The 20,174-nt window shown below is 47.9% G+C and overlaps 4 protein-coding genes across 4 annotated transcripts in view; 3 read left to right on the forward strand and 1 right to left on the reverse strand.

Moving 5' to 3' along the window:
• LOC147136946 (titin-like) overlaps positions 1 to 5,710 on the forward strand; it is a 132,406-nt gene extending 126,696 nt beyond the window's left edge. Inside the window, 7 exon segments of the mRNA XM_086052158.1 lie at positions 1,115 to 1,239; positions 1,316 to 1,582; positions 1,836 to 2,105; positions 3,752 to 4,051; positions 4,737 to 5,039; positions 5,321 to 5,508; positions 5,588 to 5,710. Of these exon segments, the coding sequence (XP_085908284.1) occupies positions 1,115 to 1,239; positions 1,316 to 1,582; positions 1,836 to 2,105; positions 3,752 to 4,051; positions 4,737 to 5,039; positions 5,321 to 5,508; positions 5,588 to 5,710 (1,576 nt within the window).
• Positions 5,711 to 10,992: 5,282 nt separating this feature from the next.
• On the reverse strand, positions 10,993 to 11,757 carry LOC147136951 (uncharacterized). The gene has a single exon (XM_086050690.1). The coding sequence runs from the start codon at positions 11,755 to 11,757 to the stop codon at positions 10,993 to 10,995; it is 765 nt and encodes a 254-aa protein (XP_085906816.1).
• A 23-nt stretch (positions 11,758 to 11,780) lies between these two features.
• Positions 11,781 to 17,751, forward strand: LOC147136952 (titin-like). Its single transcript, XM_086052159.1, has 15 exons — positions 11,781 to 11,827; positions 12,338 to 12,453; positions 12,524 to 12,823; positions 13,553 to 13,852; positions 13,965 to 14,070; positions 14,602 to 14,798; positions 14,897 to 15,202; positions 15,289 to 15,442; positions 15,507 to 15,631; positions 15,708 to 15,826; positions 15,977 to 16,157; positions 16,237 to 16,539; positions 16,628 to 17,080; positions 17,202 to 17,504; positions 17,591 to 17,751. Exons 1-15 carry the CDS (start codon positions 11,781 to 11,783, stop codon positions 17,749 to 17,751), a joined length of 3,171 nt encoding a protein of 1,056 aa, XP_085908285.1.
• Positions 17,752 to 18,514: 763 nt separating this feature from the next.
• LOC147136953 (myosin-binding protein H-like) lies at positions 18,515 to 19,228 on the forward strand. Its single transcript, XM_086052160.1, has 2 exons — positions 18,515 to 18,797; positions 18,876 to 19,228. Exons 1-2 carry the CDS (start codon positions 18,515 to 18,517, stop codon positions 19,226 to 19,228), a joined length of 636 nt encoding a protein of 211 aa, XP_085908286.1.
• The last annotated feature ends 946 nt before the right edge of the window (positions 19,229 to 20,174 follow it).

Genomic DNA, 20,174 nt, shown 5'->3' on the forward strand with positions numbered 1-20,174 from the left:
GTCATTCTCCACATGGATGAAGCAGCCGCTTTCCTCCTCGCTCCAAAAGTGTGCTTTTGTTCTGTGTCTCTGAGCTTGTATAAATCTACTTGTGTATTTGCGGTGGGTTGCGCGCCAAACAACGCACTTCCGCATACAAGCACTTCCTGTATTACAAAGACCAGCATTCCTTGCGGTTGAACAATGAGCATGCGCAGTGTGTCTCGATCGTGTCTGTTTGCGTATCTTTGCCTTTTTCGCCCTCCTCTCCTTCTTCTCCATCCACCTCTCAGCAGTAACACTAAGTACAGCATCTTATGATTTTTATTTTAATGTATTTTCATTTTTATATACAAAGTATTTTTGGCGTAAATTTCGACTTTAATTGGTGTAATCCGAAATACACGGAAATTTGTTACATCGCCAGTGTAGGAACGGAACTCGTTCTTAAATTGAGGACTTCCTGTATTCGACCGATTCAAACCATTCCAACTGCAAACTTTTCAGCTCATCCTTATTCCACAAATGTTCCCAAATTTCAAAATGAAAGCAAAACATGATTTACAGCATAGGGTTGGAAAGTGGCAACTCTTTCCAACTCCATACTGTCCAGCACATTCCTATTCCAAAAATCATTCACTTTTTCCAATGGAAGTTTTTTTTTTCTGTACTCAGTTGTAATCAGATCATTGAAAGACTTTTCGTCTCAAAGAGAACAAAGGTTAAAATAGTTGTACCTCACCACGAAGCCTTGGCAAATGTGGCTTGCGGACTTGCAGCAGTCCCGTTCAAAATGTCTCTGGGAATTTTCTTGTTATTGTTTCCAAAAATCCTTGTTTTCCCCAGGATTCCACATTTTTATAGCCCCACTCAACCCCTCCAAAAAAAAATTCCCATTCCAAATTCAACCAAATATCTTCACATTCCACGAATTCCCCAAAATTTGACATTTTTCATAGTTTATAATTCCCAAATTTTCCGTCCAAAATTGTGAAATTTAAGAGCAGTTTTCCACATACTGTATAGCAAGTGTCACATTTTACATTCCAACAATTTGGTTGAGTTTCAGCTCTTAAGCATTCCCCAACATTTTCAACAAATTGCATTCTGTAAACCAAATTTCGTCTTCTCCCAGATACACATTTGAAAAAGACGGCAATATGTGCTACTTGCGCATCAGAGAGTGTCGACCGGATGACGAGTGCGAGTATGCGTGCGGTGTCGAGGACAAGCGATCAAGAGCTAGGCTCTTTGTGGAAGGTGAGACTGCTAGACGACACTCTGGAGCAGCTTCTTACGACCTGCACAATCTCATGTTTGGGTTTGCGCCTCGCAGAGATCCCGGTGGAGATCATCAGGCCACCGCAGGACGTATCGGAGCCGCCCGGCTCGGATGTGGTGTTCGAGGTGGAGCTCAACAAGGACAAAGTTGAAGTCAAGTGGTTGAGGAACAACATGACCGTTGTGCAGGGAGACAAATACCAGATGATGAGCGAAGGGAAAGTCCACAGGCTGCAGGTATGCGAGATCCGTCCTCGAGACCAGGGCGAATACAGAGTGGTTGTCAAGGACAAAGACGCCAAGGCCAAGCTGCAGCTGGCAGGTAAGAGACCATGAAAAACAAGCTTCAACATAGTCAATCAGCAAATAACACACATGGGCATGTCAATCTATTGTTTTCTTTGATTATATTATACATTTCGATTTACATCATGAAGCCAAGTATTAGTATGGAATCCAGCAACCTTCTCCAACTTTTTATTACCGTTTCCAATGCTTGGATGAGACGTTCTTCCTGACTCGGTGTCTTTTCGTTTCGGTCTTTCTTACGGCTTCTCCCCGTCTTGTTCCTGCAGCGGCGCCCCAGATCAAGACCACAGACCAAAACTATGTCACCGATGCGGGGAAGCCCCTGGTCATGACGGTTCCCTACAGCGCCTACCCTCAGGCCAAGGCCGACTGGCTGTTCAACAACTTCAGTCTGCCCCAGGATAACGTTTACACCTCTCCCGACTGCACAGAGTACCGGATGAAGGACCCCAGAAAGTCAGATGAGGGTCGCTATAAGGTCATCATAAAGAATAAACACGGAGAGGGCGAAGCCTTCATCAACCTGGATGTCATTGGTACGATTTTACTTGGCTTGGTAATTAAGACCCGCCAACCATGTGAAGCAGCACGACACCCTTGTGCAAATACTTTTTCGCACTGCATCGCAGTGTCACATTGAAAATGTTGTCTCGTATCCCCTTCACCACAAAGATGATGTTTTGAGTGAGATCCACCCAGCTGCCGCCGAGCCGTAGTAATCCAGTAAATACACTATTGGCGGGAAGGTGTGACCCAACCCTGCCTTTGCTGCCTTTGGAAATAATTAACAACAATAACAATAATTAACACCCCTGTTAGAGGGTTGTAATTGCCAAAAAATGCCACCAGACGATGAGAAAGCACTGAAAAAGGAGACGGATGTTCCATTTGGACTGATTGGTTTATTGTGGTCTGAGAGCACCAACAGAATCATCAGCGAAACATCAACACCATGCATTTAGAATGTACCCCATCATGAACCCATGCGACTGTATTTAGTAGGTCAATTCTTTAACGCAGACCAAATGTCCTTCTTTCTTTGAGGATCATCAGTAGAATTAGCTAGCATGGACAAGCAAATATACAGCACTTGACACCAACCTTGTTAAGTGAATACTCTCCAACTTTTGGCATTTGCACCCAATAACCACTGGCCAGTGGTCACGGCAAACTCGACTGCATCGGCTGTTAGTAGTTACATAGCGAGAAAAGCAAAAGTATACGTTCACTTTGATTTTGCACGAGGTGCATTCAAAGAGTGTCTAACATAACAGGACTTCTCAAAATCGCACGATAAAACGCAGTCAAAGACTTAAGGCCTTGTCGCACCGCGCTTAGTAATGCGTGGCGTGCCTTCGACAGACTCATTCATTGTGCACATGATATGAGGGCTCAAGCACCGAGGGCCTTGGTAGTTGCTCTGCGCCAGTGCTCTCAAATTGCAAAATGTTGTATCTGAGAGGGCCAGCGCAGTGACGCTGGAAGATGCATCCAACGGGAGACTGGTTGGCGCAGGCATTTCAGAGTGGCAGACTTGTCCTGTACACAGGAGTGAAGTTGTCATAAATGCAGTTTCTGATCTTTAGGGCCGCGGAGAAATGACAGATTGAGATGTCATGAAATGTGTTTGTGGAAGTGCGGCTCACCAATGACCTTAAACTCGCCAAGATCCTGCCATGCTTTTAGTATGAAACACACCCATTCCCTTTTTTGGGCTGCTGCTTGTCTACGCCTTAAAATGAGCCAAACCAGTGCTTTTGTTTTGTGCCACAATGACAAATACACATTGCTGAGTTGCGGTAAAAGCCTCCCTGTTACTTCCTGGTTGGCTGCGACCTCAGCACTTCCAAATATGGGCAAGCTTGCACCGGTGCGCTGTCGTCCATGCCGCCGATGCCACCAAAATCAAGTGTAGTGTGAAAAGGTCTTACCTGAACAAGGGCAACAACAAGATGGCGCCAAAGTCCTACTTTGATTGCGTTGACCAGAACACAAACATAGTGAATACGTGATTTAGCAAATCACGGAGGTTAGGTTCCAAGAACATTGGGAAATAGGTCAGTTTGGCGAATATGCAGGGTTTGCGTTGGGTGGGGTCGTTGGGGGCGCGGCGGCGGGCCTCCGTTTACCTTGAGTTTCGCGATCACATCAGCACCAAAACCTTTGTCTGTCCGGATCCCAGATGTCCCAGGGCCTGTGAAGAACCTGCAGGTTGTGGACACCGCTGACGGAGAAGTCAGCTTGGCATGGGAGGAACCGGACAACGACGGTGGAAGCAAAGTCATCGAGTACGTGGTGGACAGACGAGATGTGAAACGCAAGACCTGGACACTGGCCACGCAGCACGCCGAGAGTCCAGAGTACACCGTGACCGGACTCCAGAAGGACTCCATGTACCTTTTCAGGGTCTGCGCCCGAAACAGAGTTGGCAGCGGACCCCTTGTAGAGACGGACAAACCTGTCCAGGCAAAGAACAAGTTTGGTATGAAGAACATTCACACAGACTCCAAGTTATGATAAAAAGAAATCGTAGTCGTATCATTCCGCAAATTTCCGCTGCTCTACTGCTTCCACATTTTGCCGCTGATTCAAACCATTCTAGCGTCAGCATGTTCTCCTTATTCAGGGGAGCCAAGCAACTTGTTTCTTTCCATATGAGCGAGATTCCAACTTTTCACAGAATTCGACTTTTTTTCCATCTCAAAACACCCCGTTCAAGTGAAGGAGACAACTTTCAAAAGAAGTGCTCTGGTCAATCACAATAATTTGGGAACTATTTTCCTTATTTCAATCATTTCAACATTCCTCAAATTCCACTTTTCACTATTAGATCCCCGAATTCCAGTGGTATTTTGCATATCATATACCAATTTCAAGTTGAAAGTGTTTATTTCACTCAGGACATTTTGGGACGTATCGAAAAGTCCCCAAATAGATAGAAGTTTAATTGAACACTAAACTTCTCAAATTGAGACATAGTTTGCATGTTACCACGTCGTTGCACATTTCTGGACCGATTCAAAGTACTCCAACTTCCAGTCTCACCTTCTACGTTCCAATCATGCAATTCATTCCGCAGCCTTTCAGCATTCACTGTCAAACTGCACAAATTGCATTCCCTCCTTCCTTGTTGATTTTTTGAGTCTGGTTTGGCTTGTGGTGGTCAGATGTTCCCGATCCCCCTCGGAACGTGACGGTGGGAAACGTCTCCAAGTTTGGTTGCAGCGTGTCCTGGGAGCCGCCCGAGTCAGATGGCGGCTCCCCCATCACCTCTTACATCGTGGAGCTCCGTGACAGGACGTCTGTCAAGTGGTCGCCAGTCCAGGTGACAAAGGCCGACGAGCTGAGCGCCGTCATCAATGATGTCATCGAGAACAAAGAGTACATCTTCAGAGTCAAGGCGGAGAACAAAGCCGGCGTCGGAAAGCCATGTGCCGCAACCTATCCCGTCAAGATCATGGATGCTATTGGTGAGTCTAAGTTTAGACATGTTTGGGGTTTCTTATTAGTTATACCTATTCGTTAAGACCTTTTTTTTATCTCGTTTCTTTTAATTATTGCGTATAATGGGCTTCAATGCCTGTGTTATTCGCTTTTATTTTTGAAAGCATCATTTTTGGTTTATTTTATCTTAGTTTTATTATTTGTTTAGTTTTCTTTTTTCTTTTTCTAACATACCCTAACACTAGTGAAGTATTGTGACAATGTGAATTAGGGTATCACATTTACACTTGACCTGTGCTACCAACAGAGCGTCCCAGCCCGCCTCAAAACCTGGTCTGGCAAAACCAGAACAAGAACTCTGTGCAGCTGAGCTGGGAAACTCCACTCAGTAACGGTGGGAGTGTAATTACCGGATACATCCTGGAGCGCTGTGAGGACGGAACCGATAAGTGGCTCCGCTGCAACACCCGCCTCTGCCCCGACCTCTTCTATAAAGTGCGATGTCTAGGAACACCGATTATTCCGATTACCTTATGTAGCGTGAGTTTCATGCAAGCTTTTATTTATTTTTCAGGTGTCTGGACTCAAACATGGAACATATTACAACTATCGAGCATTTGCTGAAAACGCGGCCGGAATCTCAGACCCATCCAACGTCATCGGACCTCTTCTGGCCGACGACCCGCACAGTGAGTGAGACAGGGAGCAGTTGTATTTCTTTGAGTTGATCATCACCTCAGCTGACATCACTTTGTTCCTTCTGCTTTCCAGCCCCACCTACCATGGACCTGAGTGGGTTCAAAGAAGCCCTGGAGGTGATTGTTCCAACTCCTCTCACCATCAGAGTCCCCATCGCCGGATATCCCGTCCCCATTGCCAAGTGGACATTCGGGGAGAAGGAGCTAACCAGTGCCGATGAACGCATCACAGTGACCACCAGGTCTACCTTTGCGGAGCTTGTGGTGACTCCCAGCGTCCGTCCAGACAAAGGCACCTACACCCTGCAGCTGGAGAACGACGTCTCGTCTGTCTCTGGAGAAATCCAAGTCAATGTCATTGGTAAGCAACAGCAGACGCTTTGTTTGTCCAAGCTGAGCAAAATGCATCCGTACTAACGTTTTGTTTGTCGCTGCCGCTTTCCAGCTGCGCCCAGTGCACCAAAGGACTTCAAGGTTCAGGAAGTGACCCGCCAGCATGTTCACCTGAGCTGGGACCCTCCAGAGCATGACGGAGGAAGTCCTCTGACGGGTTACCAAGTGGAGAAACGAGAGGTTTCCCGCAAGACTTGGGTCAAGGTACAACAGTTCAAATGTTCTCGGCTGGAACGCCTCAGTCGACCGCACCACATACCAAGCCACCCTCCCTCGCCCCCTGTCAGGTGGCCTCAGGCATCCAGGATCTGGAGACGACTGTCACTGACGTGATCGAAGGCAAAGAGTATCTGTTCAAGGTCACAGCCTGCAACAAGTGTGGTCCCGGAGAGCCGGCCTACATCGACGAGCCTGTCAATGTCTCCTCTCCTGCCAGTGAGCTACCAAATAATTCCTTTGTGAACTGAAGAAGCACAAACTGAGCCCAAACAATGCATATCTGTAACCCCAATCGGTTTGTCTTACAGCCGTCCCTGACCCACCGGAGAACCTACGTTGGAGAGACAAGTCGGCTAATGGCATCTTCCTGACCTGGGAGCCTCCCAAGTATGATGGCGGCAGCAGCATCCGTGGCTACAACGTAGACCGTTGCCAGAGAGGAAGCGACCGGTGGGAGCCATGCGGAGACCTGGTTCCCGAGCTCAAGTGCCAAGTCACGGGTCTGACTGAGGGCGAGTGGTACTCGTACCGAGTCCGAGCCCTCAACCGACTCGGAGCTAGTCGGCCCTGCAAGGCCACGGATGAGATTCAGGCTGTCGACCCCAAAGGTATAGACCCCTAGAAGCTTTTCTGGATGGGGAGGTTAGTTCATGAGATTATGCTGTCTGGGAGTATGTTCCAGAGCTACCTGCTGTAGGTGAAAAGCTATCAAGCTGTTCTCACTGCCTCGCTGTTAAGGGCACACAGATAATCATTCACTATGAATTCTCCGCGAAGAAAGGGTGTCAACCGTTTATTTTTTACTGTTTTTTGTATACATTAAGGGCAGTGTCTAATAGTTTACAAAATGGTGTTTTTTACAGATGACATTTTCTGTACAGGAGGAGATTTGCAGCAGCTATTACTGATGGTAAAAATGTGTTAAAAATAAAGAGCCGGTTTGATGTAAACAAGTTATTGTTAAATCCTAACAAACCCAAGCACATGATAATAGGAAATCATAACATTAAACACAAGGTATGCTTGGAAATTGAAAATGTGGACATAGAAAGAGTCCCTGAAATTAAGTTTCTTGGTGTTTTAATTGATCACTGTACTCCTAATTAGTTGGTGTTCATGGTGAAACCTTTTCCAGAGCCACCAGCGATCCAGCTGGATGTCAAGTTGCTTGCCGGTCTGACTGCCAAAGCCGGCAGCAAGATTGAACTCCCCGCTGAGGTGACGGGCAAACCCGAGCCCCGGGTCAAGTGGACCAAAGCCGACCTGGTCCTCAAAGCAGACGACAGAGTCAATATCTACACCAAACCGGGACACTCCACCCTCACCGTCTCCAAGACCAAGCGGGACGACAGCTCAACTTACATCATTGAGGCCACAAACATCTGCGGCCGAGCCACCGCCACCGTTGACGTCAACATTCTTGGTAGGGTGGAAATCTGGATACAGTGGTAAGATGTTCTTTGGACCCAATTCAAGTAAAAGTCCTATTTTCCCCCACCTCAGACAAACCTGGCCCCCCTGCGGCCTTTGACATTTCTGAAATTACCAACGTGTCCTGTTTCCTGGCCTGGAACCCGCCGCGTGACGACGGCGGCTCCAGAGTCACCAACTACATCATTGAGCGCCGCGCTACCGACAGTGAGATTTGGCACCGACTCTCGTCCACCGTCAAACAGACCACCTATAGGGCACTGGACCTGGTCAAGTTGAAGGAGTATATTTTCCGGGTCTTTGCTGAGAACCAGTTCGGTGTGGGTCCACCAGCCGAACACCAGCCCATTATCGCCAGATACCCCTTCGGTAAGTTCTTCTCTTGACTCAGGTCAGGTTTTGGGTATCCTTACAGTACATCAGTAGTGTTGAACTCTTAATCCTGATATATTTGCATTTAATCTTGAACACTACTTGGAAAGCTTTTTTTTTTTATCGCCATCCACCTGCAGCCGGGATACCCTTCGGCTGTCCATCTATCAGCCTTTGTGAGAAACCGGATCAAATAGTAATCGCCTATCAGCCGGCCCGTCTATCACTTTAAAGGCACTTTCATTAGTAGCCCTTCCGTCGAGCAACTTCACCGCTGAGTGAAATGTGAAAACTGAAGACACACCGCGGCCGGACAAAAATCCGTCCACTTTTAGGACCCAGTAGCTCTTAAAAACACTCACCGCGGACATTGTGGAATGGAAGCCTCACTGTGGCTGGACTAAATCCGTCCCCTTTTGGGCCCCTTACCTGTACCCCTCCGCTGCCGCTGCCCCGGATATTATTGGATTTTTTTTTTTTTCAGACCCCCCCGGCCCCCCTTACAAGTTGGAGCCTTCGAACATTGCCAAAGACTCGCTGACTCTCAGCTGGTACGAGCCTGATGAGGACGGAGGAAGCCCAATCACCGGCTACTGGGTGGAGCGATACGAGCCCGACCACGACAGGTGGATCCGATGCAACAAGCTGCCCATCACGGACACAAACTACAGGTTGGTTGGGACAATTGGAGTCTGTGCACCTTGAAGTGATGTCTCAAAGTGCGGCACGTACTCAGGTTTGCGAGCTCCGTCTAGAATCACAGAATTTCAGATGAATACAACTGCAGTTAAGTTTTAAGTAGAGTACAGTGCATTTGCATTTATTCTATAGGGGCATCCGTGGCTCAGGAGGTAGAGAGGGTCAGCTGTTCGCATCCCGCTCTGTCTGAGTCACGTGTCATTGTGTTCATGGGCAAGACACTTCACCCACTTTGCCTCCAGTGCCACTCACACTGTTGTAAGGCTGGCTGGGTGTGTATGTTTGGTGGCGGTCGGCGGGGCCTCCGTCAGCGTGGCCCAGGGCAGTAGCTGTGGCTACATATGTAGTTGACCACCACCAGAGCATCAATGTGTGAGCGCATGAATAATGGATCCACTGTAAAAATAATGGAACCACTGTAAAGCGTCACAGTGTCCAGAAAAGTGCTGTATTAATCTGATGTATCATTGTTATTATTATTGAAAGACTGTTTATGTTCAAACATTTATCTGCAATTTGTTCTTCCATTTTTCTGTGCAATGCATTTTAATTGAACCATTATTTAAGTCAAGTCAAATTTATTTATGTAGCCCTTAATCAAAAGAAAGTCTCAAAGGGCTTCACATATGCACCAGATCATATACACGACATCCCCTGATCTTAACCCCAGGAGGGCAAGGAAAAACTCAAAAAACTCAATATGGGGAAAAGTGAAAAACCTTGAAGGGACCGCAGATGGGGGGATCCCCCCTCCAGGATGATCAGGCTGCAATGGATGCTGAGTGGGCAACATTGAACACACATTATAGTACTATACAGTGTCTGTTAAAGTGATGTGATTAATCAAACGAAGTCCTGCAGGAAGATGACATCGGTGAGGTGAGCAGGGGCCCAATGGTCAATGTAGAAATCTCCATAGCAGCGCCTCCGAGGATGTGATCAGCCTCCAATCTTGTAGTAGTCAGTTGCTGTTGGATCGAACAGTAACCTCCAATTTGGTCGTCATCACCTAATTCCCAAGCCTGGGAAAAGGGGGCAGAAAAAGAATAAAGCAGCAATAAAGAGGCCAAAACAAACAGTTCAACTAAATGCAGAAATGTACAAGTAAGTCTTAAAAGTCGTGCTTCAAACATTTCTACTGAGGTAGTGCCTCTGATATCCGCGGGTAGGGCATTCCAAAGCATCGGTGCCCGTATAGAAAACGCTCTGGAGCCTGCGAACCTCTTCTTGGCTCTAGGGATCACTAAAAGGCCGCCACTTTCTGACCGACGGTAATACCATTACATTTGAAAATGCTTAACCTCGGGTTAGTACCAAATCTAAAGTATCACCATTTTTATGCGTCGCTTCGTTAATTGTCTGCGTAAAATCAAAACTATCAATTATTTTCTGAAACGCCGCTGTAAGTGGTTCCGATGGGAGATTCATATGAATGTTAAAGTCACCCATAATCACTATATTATATGCATGAGTTGCCAAATCCACCAAAAACTCAGAGACCTCATCTAAAAATCCAGCGTACGAGCCGGGGGGACAGTAAATAACTGCGAGAAAAAAACGGAAATGAGGCTATAGATCTCATAATGAGCACTTCAAATGTTTTAACCGCGTCGCTAGAATGCGGGCTAAATTTGAAATCAGATTCATAAATAAGGGCTACACCCCCACCTTTCTTATGAGGGCGCACAACATGTGAGCTAACGAAGTTTGGAGGCGAGGCCTCATTAAGCGGTAAAAAATTATCAGGTTTGAACTACGTCTCGCAAAGCCCAATCATGTTAAGTTTATGGTCTTTTATGAGGTCATCAACTAACAGGATCCGGATAATTGCCTATAGCAGGATTGCTAATCATAATATGAATAAGATTGCGTTCCCTACGTCCTGTATTGTACCTCGAACTATAAGAGCGGCGGGAGGGTACGACTGTCGGAATATGGTAGTTATTTATCGGCTCTCGAGTACTATTATTATCATATTGCACCACTCGGTAGAAACAATATAGCTATGTGATACAGGAATGTGTGGTGTGTGCGGCTCTAATCTAAATAAAAAAAACTGTGTGTTGTCAGAGTCTAGCATAGCGCTAGTTAACTCTAGCTTTACGGACTCCATACCCGTTCTTACAGACTCGCTAATCGCCTGTAACCCGACCTGCTCTGTGAACTGTCATGAAAGGCTCAAACAGTAATCTATATTTCTAGAAAGAGTGATGGCGCCTTCCCAGTTAGGGTGAAGGCTGTCCATCTTAGGCAGATATGGTCGGCCCCAGAAAGAAGGCCAATTATCTACAAACTGCAGTCCCTGCTCACTACAAAAGCTAGCTAGCCTCCGGTTAAGCGAGAATAATCTGCTAAACCTCTCATCATTGCCTCTCGCAGGCAAGGGGCCAGAGACAATTACTCGATGCCGACTCATCTTTCTAGCGAGATCACAAGTCCTAGCTATGTTCTTTTTTGTGATCTCTGATTGCCTCATCCTAGTATCATTGGAGCCGACGTGTATCACTAAATGGGAGTACCTCATGTTGTTTGCCCCATGCTGATGTCTATTCCTTTTGCGAGTCAGCTCCCTAAGATTAGCTTCAATGTCGGGTGCTCTGGCCCCAGGAATACACATTACTTTGGCTGGATTTTTAAGATTAATGTTACGGGTAATGGAGTCACCTATTACTAAAGTGCGGGAGCCAGTAGACCGAGGTGGAATGGGACTAGCTAACGGGCTGAATCTGTTATGCGTCTGAACAGGCTCACCGCAATTAGCAGGCTGCTTAGGGCTAATGCTAACCAGACTAGCAGGTTGGCTACAATCCATACTAAAAGTTGTGTCCGCCACATCTACGGTTACCACATTATTCTGCTCTAGCTGGAGGACACGTCCCTCTAGCACGGAAAGCCTTTCAATGAGATGAGCGCAAGTGGTGCACGAAGACATAGTTGCGTGTTGTCGCCCGGAGGATGAAGGCAGTTGAGCAGCTGGAGGGCAGCGGAGGAAGCCCGCCGGTGTCAGAGTTGTTGTGTGGCCGAGACTGATGGAATCGGCGATCCGCTGCTACCTAAGAAAAACCTCGGAGTACTCTCAAAAAAGAAGAAAGTCGTAGGATGCGGGGGGAAAAAGACTCGCTCCATTTAAGAGGTTTCGTTTTCCTGTACTGAAATGCTGTGTTAATGTGAAAACTGAGCAGAATGTTCCACTGCTTTAAAAGTCTTTTTCATTCAGTCTGTTACCTTTTTTCAATGGAGTTTAGTTGTATTTAACTTTTAAGTAAAATACAATTACATGGAAGCAATTTGATTGAACTTGTTTCTGCTAAACATCACAATTGAATCCATAACTGTTAATGTTGCTTACATAATGATGTGAAAGTGGCGCACTTTCACAAATGAGTGCCTCTACCTGGAAGACTTTGTCTACTGTTGTTTGGTACTTGGAGAGCTAAGTACATTTTTCGGTGGTACTTTGTGTAAAAAGACTGACAAGCACTGGTCTAAAGTATGTGCTTGTTTGTCTGCAGGATCAAAGGTCTTCCCACAAGGAAGAAGTACAAGTTCAGAGTCCTGGCTGAAAATCTGGCCGGAACTGGAAAGCCAAGCAAGGAAACGGAACCAATACTCGTGAAAGATCCCATCGGTATCACACTTTGGACTTTGCTGCCCGAAAGGTTTTTTTCAAATTCCTAAACTCCCGACGGGTCTTCCAGATCCTCCATGGCCTCCTGGCAAACCGACTGTGAAGGACGTGGCCAAGACCTCTTGCTTCCTGATGTGGACCAAGCCGGAGCACGATGGGGGAGCCAAGATTGACGGCTACGTCATCGAGATGCTCAAGAGCGGCACCACCGATTGGATCCGCGTGGCGGAGGGGGTCAGCATGACCGAGTACTTCCTTAAGGGCCTGATGGAGAAGCAGGAGTACTCGTTCAGGGTGCGAGCCGTCAACGTGGCTGGGGAGAGCGAACCCAGCGAGCCCAGTGACCCGGTCCTCTGCAAGGAGAGACTCAGTAAGAGACACAAATTAGCTCAGGTGGGACGAGGCCATACACAGTGCCACCAAAAACGTTTTGCCCTCTCCTCAAATTCTTACTTTTAGGCAGTTTCCACACTTCAATTTTGAAGATCATCTAACTAATGTAGATATCAGACGAATAGAAGTAAATATAAAATGCAGTTTTATTTAAATAGGAATTTGATCATGGAATCTTGCTCAGTCGCCCATGTGTTCAGCACCTCGCACTTGGTACAGCAACACTAGCTCTACTGTGCTTGCGTTCACAATCGTTTTTTGAATGGTCTCAACCCAGTCTCCTTATTCTCTATGACCTTACTGTCTTCTCAATTACGTAGATTATGTTTGACCAGCTCTTGATTAGCTAAATTGTCAAATCGACGAAGTTTATTTGTCATTGAGGGTTTTGCAGTGACACATGGAGTCAGATGTCGTTGGTAGTTGTGTGTCTTATCAGAACTTGTATGTTGCCCATCTCTTTTTTGCCTATTCCATCAAAAATGTGATCCTTGCCTCCAAATGCAATCATCTTTGGAGCGCACACTGTGATGCCTGCTTCGTTGAAGTCAAAGTCAAGACAAGTCAGGAATTTCATTAGCTTTAGCCAAGCACTTCCTAAAGTCCTAAAATTGCTGACTTCAGTCTGATGACTTTACTTGAGTAAGGCCACTGCTGCAAATTTTCCATGTCACTTAACATCCTCATGATGCCACCCTCTCCACAGACCCCCCTTCAGCCCCTCGCTGGCTGGAGGTCACCGGCATTAGCAGGAACAGTGCCGAGTTGAAATGGACCGTTCCCGAGCGTGACGGAGGCTCGGCCATCACCAACTACGTGGTGGAGAAGCGGGACGTCCGGCGTAAAGGCTGGCAGGCCGTGGACACCACCGTCAAGGAGCTCAAGTACACGGTGGCGCCGCTCAACGAAGGCTCACTCTACGTGTTCCGTGTGGCGGCTGAGAACGTCGTTGGCGTCGGGCCCTTCTGTGAGCTGGAGGACTCCGTGCTGGCCAAGGACACTTTCAGTGAGTTAGCAGATGGTTCCGCCAAATGTTTCGGCGTCAGACAGTTGAATCCTCTTTGGGCTTGTTGGCTGTGCAGGGAAGTTTAGAAGGTGTCTGTTTTTTTCTTTTGCAGCCACTCCGGGGCCACCGTACGCCCTCACTGTGGACGCCGTGACCAAAAGATATGTGGACCTGCAGTGGGAGGCGCCCAAAAACGATGGTGGTAGACCCATCCTCAGGTTGGACACGTGAACTTCTTCAAGTTTTAAAGAATTCATTTCAGTCTTTCTGTGAGTCTCCAAAGCTCAGAATGAGTTTGGACTGCAATATGTTCAAGAGCCTTTAGTTCCCATTGAGACTTCCAGACCACTCAGGCTTATTGAGTGTTTGCAAAACTAGAACCAAACCAAAGTGAAGCAAATTTATGTTTCTATCCACCTCGAACTCCTGAACACCTGAGGTATGCTCAAACTGTCGCTGTATTCAAGTATAGGAGGAAAATCTAAACTATTATTTCTTGCTTCTATTTTGTGATTGAACTTGATAAGCTATGTGTTTTGTCATTTTACTTTTTAGTTGTATCTTTTTATTGATCCTGCTGTTTGTGTTGGGTCCTCCTTTTAATTTTCAAACGTTCATGTATTCATTGTTGTTTATTTCTTTGCTTCTGTAAAGAACTCCGGATTTGCACTGAGTATGAATGGTGCTCTACCAATAAAGTTGACTTGCCTTTCCTATGAGGCCTTACTATTATGCCATGAACCTGGCAGGTATTCTATCGAGAAGAAGGAGAAGCTCGGAACCCGCTGGGTGAAGTGCGGAAAGACCTCCGGGCCGGACTGTAAGTACAGAGTGACGGACGTGATCGAGGGAACAGAGGTTCAGTTCCAAGTCCGCGCAGAGAACGAGGCAGGAATCGGACATCCAAGTGAACCCACCGAGATCCTGACCATTGAAGACCCAACAGGCGAGTTGACGGAAGCCAAACCACCAAAGCGCAATCCAGGCGCGAGGTGGTTCATCTTTCTGTAGATGTGAAGTAAAAGAATGCCTTGCCTTCTGTAGGTGTCCCGTCCCCTCCAGTTGAGCTCCATGTGACGGCCGCCAGTCGGGACTTCCTGTCCATCGGCTGGAAGCCTCCACAGAGGGACGGTGGCTCCCCCGTCACAGGCTACCACATTGAGATGTGCGAGGCTGGAACAGAGAAATGGATGAGGGTTAACTCTCGTCCAGTTAAAGAACTGAAGTACACAGTGGAAGAAGGTGTCATTCCTGAGAAGGAATACATCTTGAGAGTGAGAGCTATCAACTCTGTTGGAGTTAGCGAGCCTTCTGATATCTCTGAGAACGTCGTTGCCAAAGATTCTGACTGTAAGAATGGGAGCGGGGGCTCTTCCCTTGAATCGAGTGTTTGTTCATTTTTTTTTCTTCATGCTTGCTTTTGTCTGCGTTTACAGGCAACCCCACACTGGAATTCCAGACTCTGGACCTGGTCGTGGTGGAAACAGAGAAGCTGCATATCCCAGTTCCCTTCAGGGCTGTGCCCTCGCCCAATGTCACTTGGCACAAAGACGGCAAGGAGCTGAAGGCTGATGACCGTCTTGGCTTCAGGTTGGTGCTCATTTCAGTTGCGTTCATGTGACTAGTGGCTGACGAAATTGTTTGTGCATACCAGGAAAGAGTATACTTGCTGTCACCTGGAGGTGGACAGTAGTCGTCACTCTGATGCAGGCCAGTACAAAGTGACTCTGGAAAATAAACTTGGTGCCGCCAGTGCTACCATCAACGTCAAAGTCATTGGTAACCAAGAAGCCCATCTGCATGACTCGATATGTTAGCCACAGGTTGCTTACCAGTCTTCAAATTGCATCCCCAGGTCTTCCTGGCCCGTGCAAGGAAATTGTAGCTTCTGAGATCACCAAGAGCTCCTGCAAGGTCTCCTGGGATCCTCCCGACTACGACGGAGGCACCCCGATTATTCATTACATCCTGCAGGTCAGTACCACAGTTCCTGATCAAGCCCTTTTGGTCTTCATCTTTTGGGACGTGTGTGTTAGTCTTTGCATGCCACATAGGATTTTGAGATCCACAAACTTCCAGAAACGGGTCATGTTTCATCTAATGTGGTGTTGGTTACCTCTGTAGCGCCGTGAGGCCGGCAGGAGAACCTATGTCAACATGATGTCTGGAGAGAACAAAGTGAGCTGGAATGTCAAAGACCTAATCCCCAACGGAGAGTACTACTTCAGAGTCCAGGCCGTAAACAAGATTGGAGGAGGGGAGTTCGTCGAGCTTCGCAACCCTGTCATTGCCGAGGACCAGAAACGTACGAAGCAACAGTCTGGCTCAAATATGGCGTGCTGCTGTCTCTTGTTGAAACCAACTTGCGTCTCATCTCACGTCAGATCCTCCTGACCCGCCGGTGGATGTGGAGACCCACAATCCCACATCGGGCACCATCACACTGACCTGGAAGCCGCCCATGTATGATGGAGGTGCCAAGATCATGGGCTACATTCTGGAGCGGCAGCTGAAGGGTGAGGACAAGTGGGAGAGGTGCAACGACTTCCTGGTTCCAGTGCTTTCCTACACCGTCAGAGGGCTAAAGGAGGCCAAGAGCTACGCCTTCAGAGTCCGAGCAGAAAATTCAGCCGGTGTCAGCGATCCGTCTCGCAGCACCCTGTTTGTCAAGGCCTTGGATGCAGTCGGTGAGGAAATTTTGTGGGATGTCATGTTTCTGACTTGGACGGTCTCGTCACCTCAGCTCTGATTTGGTCTGTCTGCATTTGTCGACAGATGCTCCTAAGGTCTTCCTGAGCGGCAGCCTTCAGTCTGGCCTGAACGTGAAGCGAGGCAGTGACATCCGCCTGGAGGCCAATATCTCCGGCTCACCGTACCCTGAGATCACCTGGTACTGGAACAACCAGGTGATCCGGCCCGAGCCACTTCGCAGGAGGCCGGAGAAACCACTGAAGAAGAAGATGGAGAAGAAGGAGGAGGGAGAGAAAAAAGAGCCAGAAGAGGGAGAAGTGAAAGAGGCAGAGGAAAAGAAGGAGGAGGTGGCAGAGCAGGAGTTGGAGGAGATGGACTACCCTACTATTGGCGAGCGGCTGACCATCAACAACAGCAGAAGGGGCGAGTCCACGGCAGTTATCAAGGACTCGCTGCGTGCTGACCACGGCGTCTACATGGTGAAGGTGGAGAACGACCACGGCATCGCTTCAGCCACCTGCGAGGTCAATGTCCTTGGTGAGAGCGCGGGTCCTTCTCATATGTCTCTAGCGCTTGCAGCGTTTCCTCCTCTGGTCACATGCTAGTCTTGTGGAGGACTGTAGAGCTTCAGGGCCTAAAGCTTTTTCCCTGTTTTCAGACACTCCTGGACCTCCAATCAACTTCTGCTTCGAAGAGGTGAGGAAGAACTCTGTGATTTGCAAGTGGGATGCCCCTAAAGATGATGGTGGCAGCGAGATCCTCAACTACACGCTGGAGAAGAAGGACAACTCCAAGATAGAGCTTGGATACAGCTGTGTCACCTCCACACTTCGAGGGTGTCGCTATCTCGTGCCCAAACTCATTGAGAAGAAGGAGTACATCTTCAGAGTTGTTGCTGAGAACAAGTATGGAGCTGGTCCGCCCTGCATCTCCAAACCTCTTGTTGCCAAGAACCCCTTCGGTGTGTAGAATCTCTTGAAGAATTGCCCAGGTTCGCGTGAGTTACTTGAAGATGAATCATGTCATCTCGCCGTCCTTCATTCCCAGAACCTCCTGAGGCGCCAGAGAAGCCAGAAATAGATGACATCACAGCCCACAGCATGCTGGTCATCTGGAAAGAGCCAAACGACAATGGCAGCCCCATCCTGGGGTACTGGGTGGAGCGTCGTGAGATCAACAGTTCCCACTGGGCTCGGGTCAACAGGTAGAGGATTGCTCAAAAGAATGCTGCGGACGTGATTGCATGTTTGTTGTTATGACTTCATCTTGAATGTGTTCTCCAGAAACATGGTCTCTTCCACCGAGCTGAATGTTGAAGGACTTGTTGAGGGCTTAACTTACATCTTCAGAGTGGCAGCCGAAAATCAGGCAGGCCCCGGAAAGTTCAGCGTTCCCTCAGATCCTAAAACAGCTCAAGCCCCGATTTGTATGTACATTTTCCAGCTTGACACGCTTGAGTCGGAGTCGCGGTCTACATGTTCGGTCGTTTGTTTTACAGTACCTCCTGGACCACCAGTCCCCCGAGTGGTGGCAACCACCGACCACTCAATTGATGTTGAGTGGGACGCACCTGTCGACAATGGAGGAGGCGAGATCCTGGGATACCACGTGGATAAGGTGCATAACGAGTGGCCTTCATTTGAGTATGTGAAAATGTAAATCTCACACTTATTTTCTGTGGTGTGCACCAGACTATTGCTGGTACCAAAGACTGGTCCAGGTCTACAGAACGTCCATGGAAGACTCGGGCATTTACGGTTTACGGAGTCCGTGAGGGAGCCAAGTACCTAGTCAGAGTCATTGCCTGCAACGCTGCGGGAGAGGGAACCCCAGGTTTCACCGAGTCGGTGTTCGTCAGGAATCCCGCAGGTTGGCCAGAAGCCGATAACGTGGAAATATCTAACCAATGACAAGTGGAGTATGACGCAGGAATTGATTCTTACTGTCGGTGGGTTGATCCCTTCTGCAGAAATGCCTGTGGTAGAGCTGGACGTTTTGGTCAAGAATGGTGTGGTCATCAGAGCTGGCGAGACGCTCCGTGTTCCGGCGCTGGTCACCGGTAAACCCTACCCAACTATCACTTGGACCGTGGAGGATGCGAAACCTGACAAAAAACGTGTAGAGATCCTGACCGAAGGCAACAACAGCGTGGTGTTCATTAAAAGCGTGCAGAGGAAGGACTGCGGCAAATACTTGATCTCTGCATGTAACCCCAGCGGCACCAGGTCGGCCTTCACCCGGGTGGAGGTCATGGGTAAGTGGACGGACGTATAGAAAGAGGAGGTTATGGTTCCAAAATGTGGACAGACCACAACCCTTTTTTTGTTTGCAGATGTTCCCGGACCAGTCACTGACTTGAAGCCAGTGGTGGTGACCAGAAAGATGATCTTCCTGAACTGGGATGATCCAGTGGATGACGGTGGAAGTGACCTGACCGGCTTCCTGGTGGAGCGCAAAGATGGCAAAATGCACACGTGGAGGCAGCCCGTTGAAACAGTCTCCTCCAAATGCGAGTGCGTGGGCATCATGGAGGGACAAGAGTACATGTTCCGTGTCTTTGCCAAGAACAAGTACGGCATGGGCCCGCCTGTTGAGCTCGGACCCATCAAAGCAGTGGACCCACAAGGCAAGTCCCAAGAGGCCTCCGTACTGATTGTGTCTCCTGTCGAACATTCCAATCTATAAAACGTTTTTTCTTGTCACGGGTTCCGCAGGACCGCCGTCGCCACCTGAGAAGTTCCACTATACGGAGCGCACCAAGAATTCCATTACACTAGCATGGAAGCCACCTCGCAACGACGGCGGCAGCCCTGTCATCGGCTACTTTGTGGAGAAGAAGCGTCAAGACAAGCAGGCCTTTGAGCCTTGCAACACGGACATCTGCCCTAACGTGAGCATGACGGTGGAGGGCCTGGACGATGCCTGGATGTACGAGTTCAGGATCAAGTGTGCAAACCTGATTGGAGAAAGTGACCCATCCTTTGCGCTGACTGTGGTCATCCAAGACGATGAAGGTATGCCAAATCTGTGCAATACAGGTGGAAAGCCATAGCCCAGGGCTTAGCAACCTCTTTGGAGCTGACAGCTCAATGCTAAGGGCTGAACGCTAAACAACACATTTGCTCCTCTTACCTAGCTATTATTAATAAGAGTTCATTCTATTCTTATGTGAGGATGTTCATTATTTCTCCCAATAATTAGGAAACAGACAAGTGTCAAAATCCAACACTGTATTTATACACAGCTCTGCCAATGTTTACATTTTCAAATGATTAATATTACAATACTCCTAAGAACTCACAATGTCCCATCACTGGTGATCTGTTTTTAAAACAGGCACCAGGGCCAATCATTTGTTTCTTGGGGCCTAACATGTTAGTGATAGATATACCAGAGATCGGCAACTCTAAATACTTGAAAAGCCATTTAGGCTGTAGTTTGGAGTCACACCGCCACATACTGTATATCCCAATTCTTGGAGTGGGGGTACCGGGGGGACTGGAATGGAATGGATGTCATAAATGGTCGTACGAAGAAGGCTCTCATTGATTAGCCAGTCCCGCAATGATCAAGTTGACCGTGACTATTTTGAAATCAAATTAGCTGTTGAAATGTAAATTAAAGCCGGCCT

This window comes from Filicampus tigris, chromosome 14 (assembly GCF_054856515.1).
Source record: "Filicampus tigris isolate MCC_2025a chromosome 14, RoL_Ftig_1.0, whole genome shotgun sequence".
Lineage (NCBI taxonomy): Eukaryota > Metazoa > Chordata > Actinopteri > Syngnathiformes > Syngnathidae > Filicampus > Filicampus tigris.

Bases quoted from the DNA above. Each gene is read 5' to 3' on its own strand.
- LOC147136951 (XM_086050690.1), bottom strand. From the start codon at position 11,757: ATGTCTTCGTGCACCACTTGCGCTCATCTCATTGAAAGGCTTTCCGTG.
- LOC147136952 (XM_086052159.1), top strand. From the start codon at position 11,781: ATGAAGGCAGTTGAGCAGCTGGAGGGCAGCGGAGGAAGCCCGCCGGT. The intron at 15,632-15,707 runs GTAACCAAGAAG...TTGCATCCCCAG, and splicing joins CATCAACGTCAAAGTCATTG to GTCTTCCTGGCCCGTGCAAG. The intron at 16,158-16,236 runs GTACGAAGCAAC...ATCTCACGTCAG, and splicing joins CATTGCCGAGGACCAGAAAC to ATCCTCCTGACCCGCCGGTG.
- LOC147136953 (XM_086052160.1), top strand. From the start codon at position 18,515: ATGCCTGTGGTAGAGCTGGACGTTTTGGTCAAGAATGGTGTGGTCATC. The intron at 18,798-18,875 runs GTAAGTGGACGG...TTTTGTTTGCAG, and splicing joins CACCCGGGTGGAGGTCATGG to ATGTTCCCGGACCAGTCACT.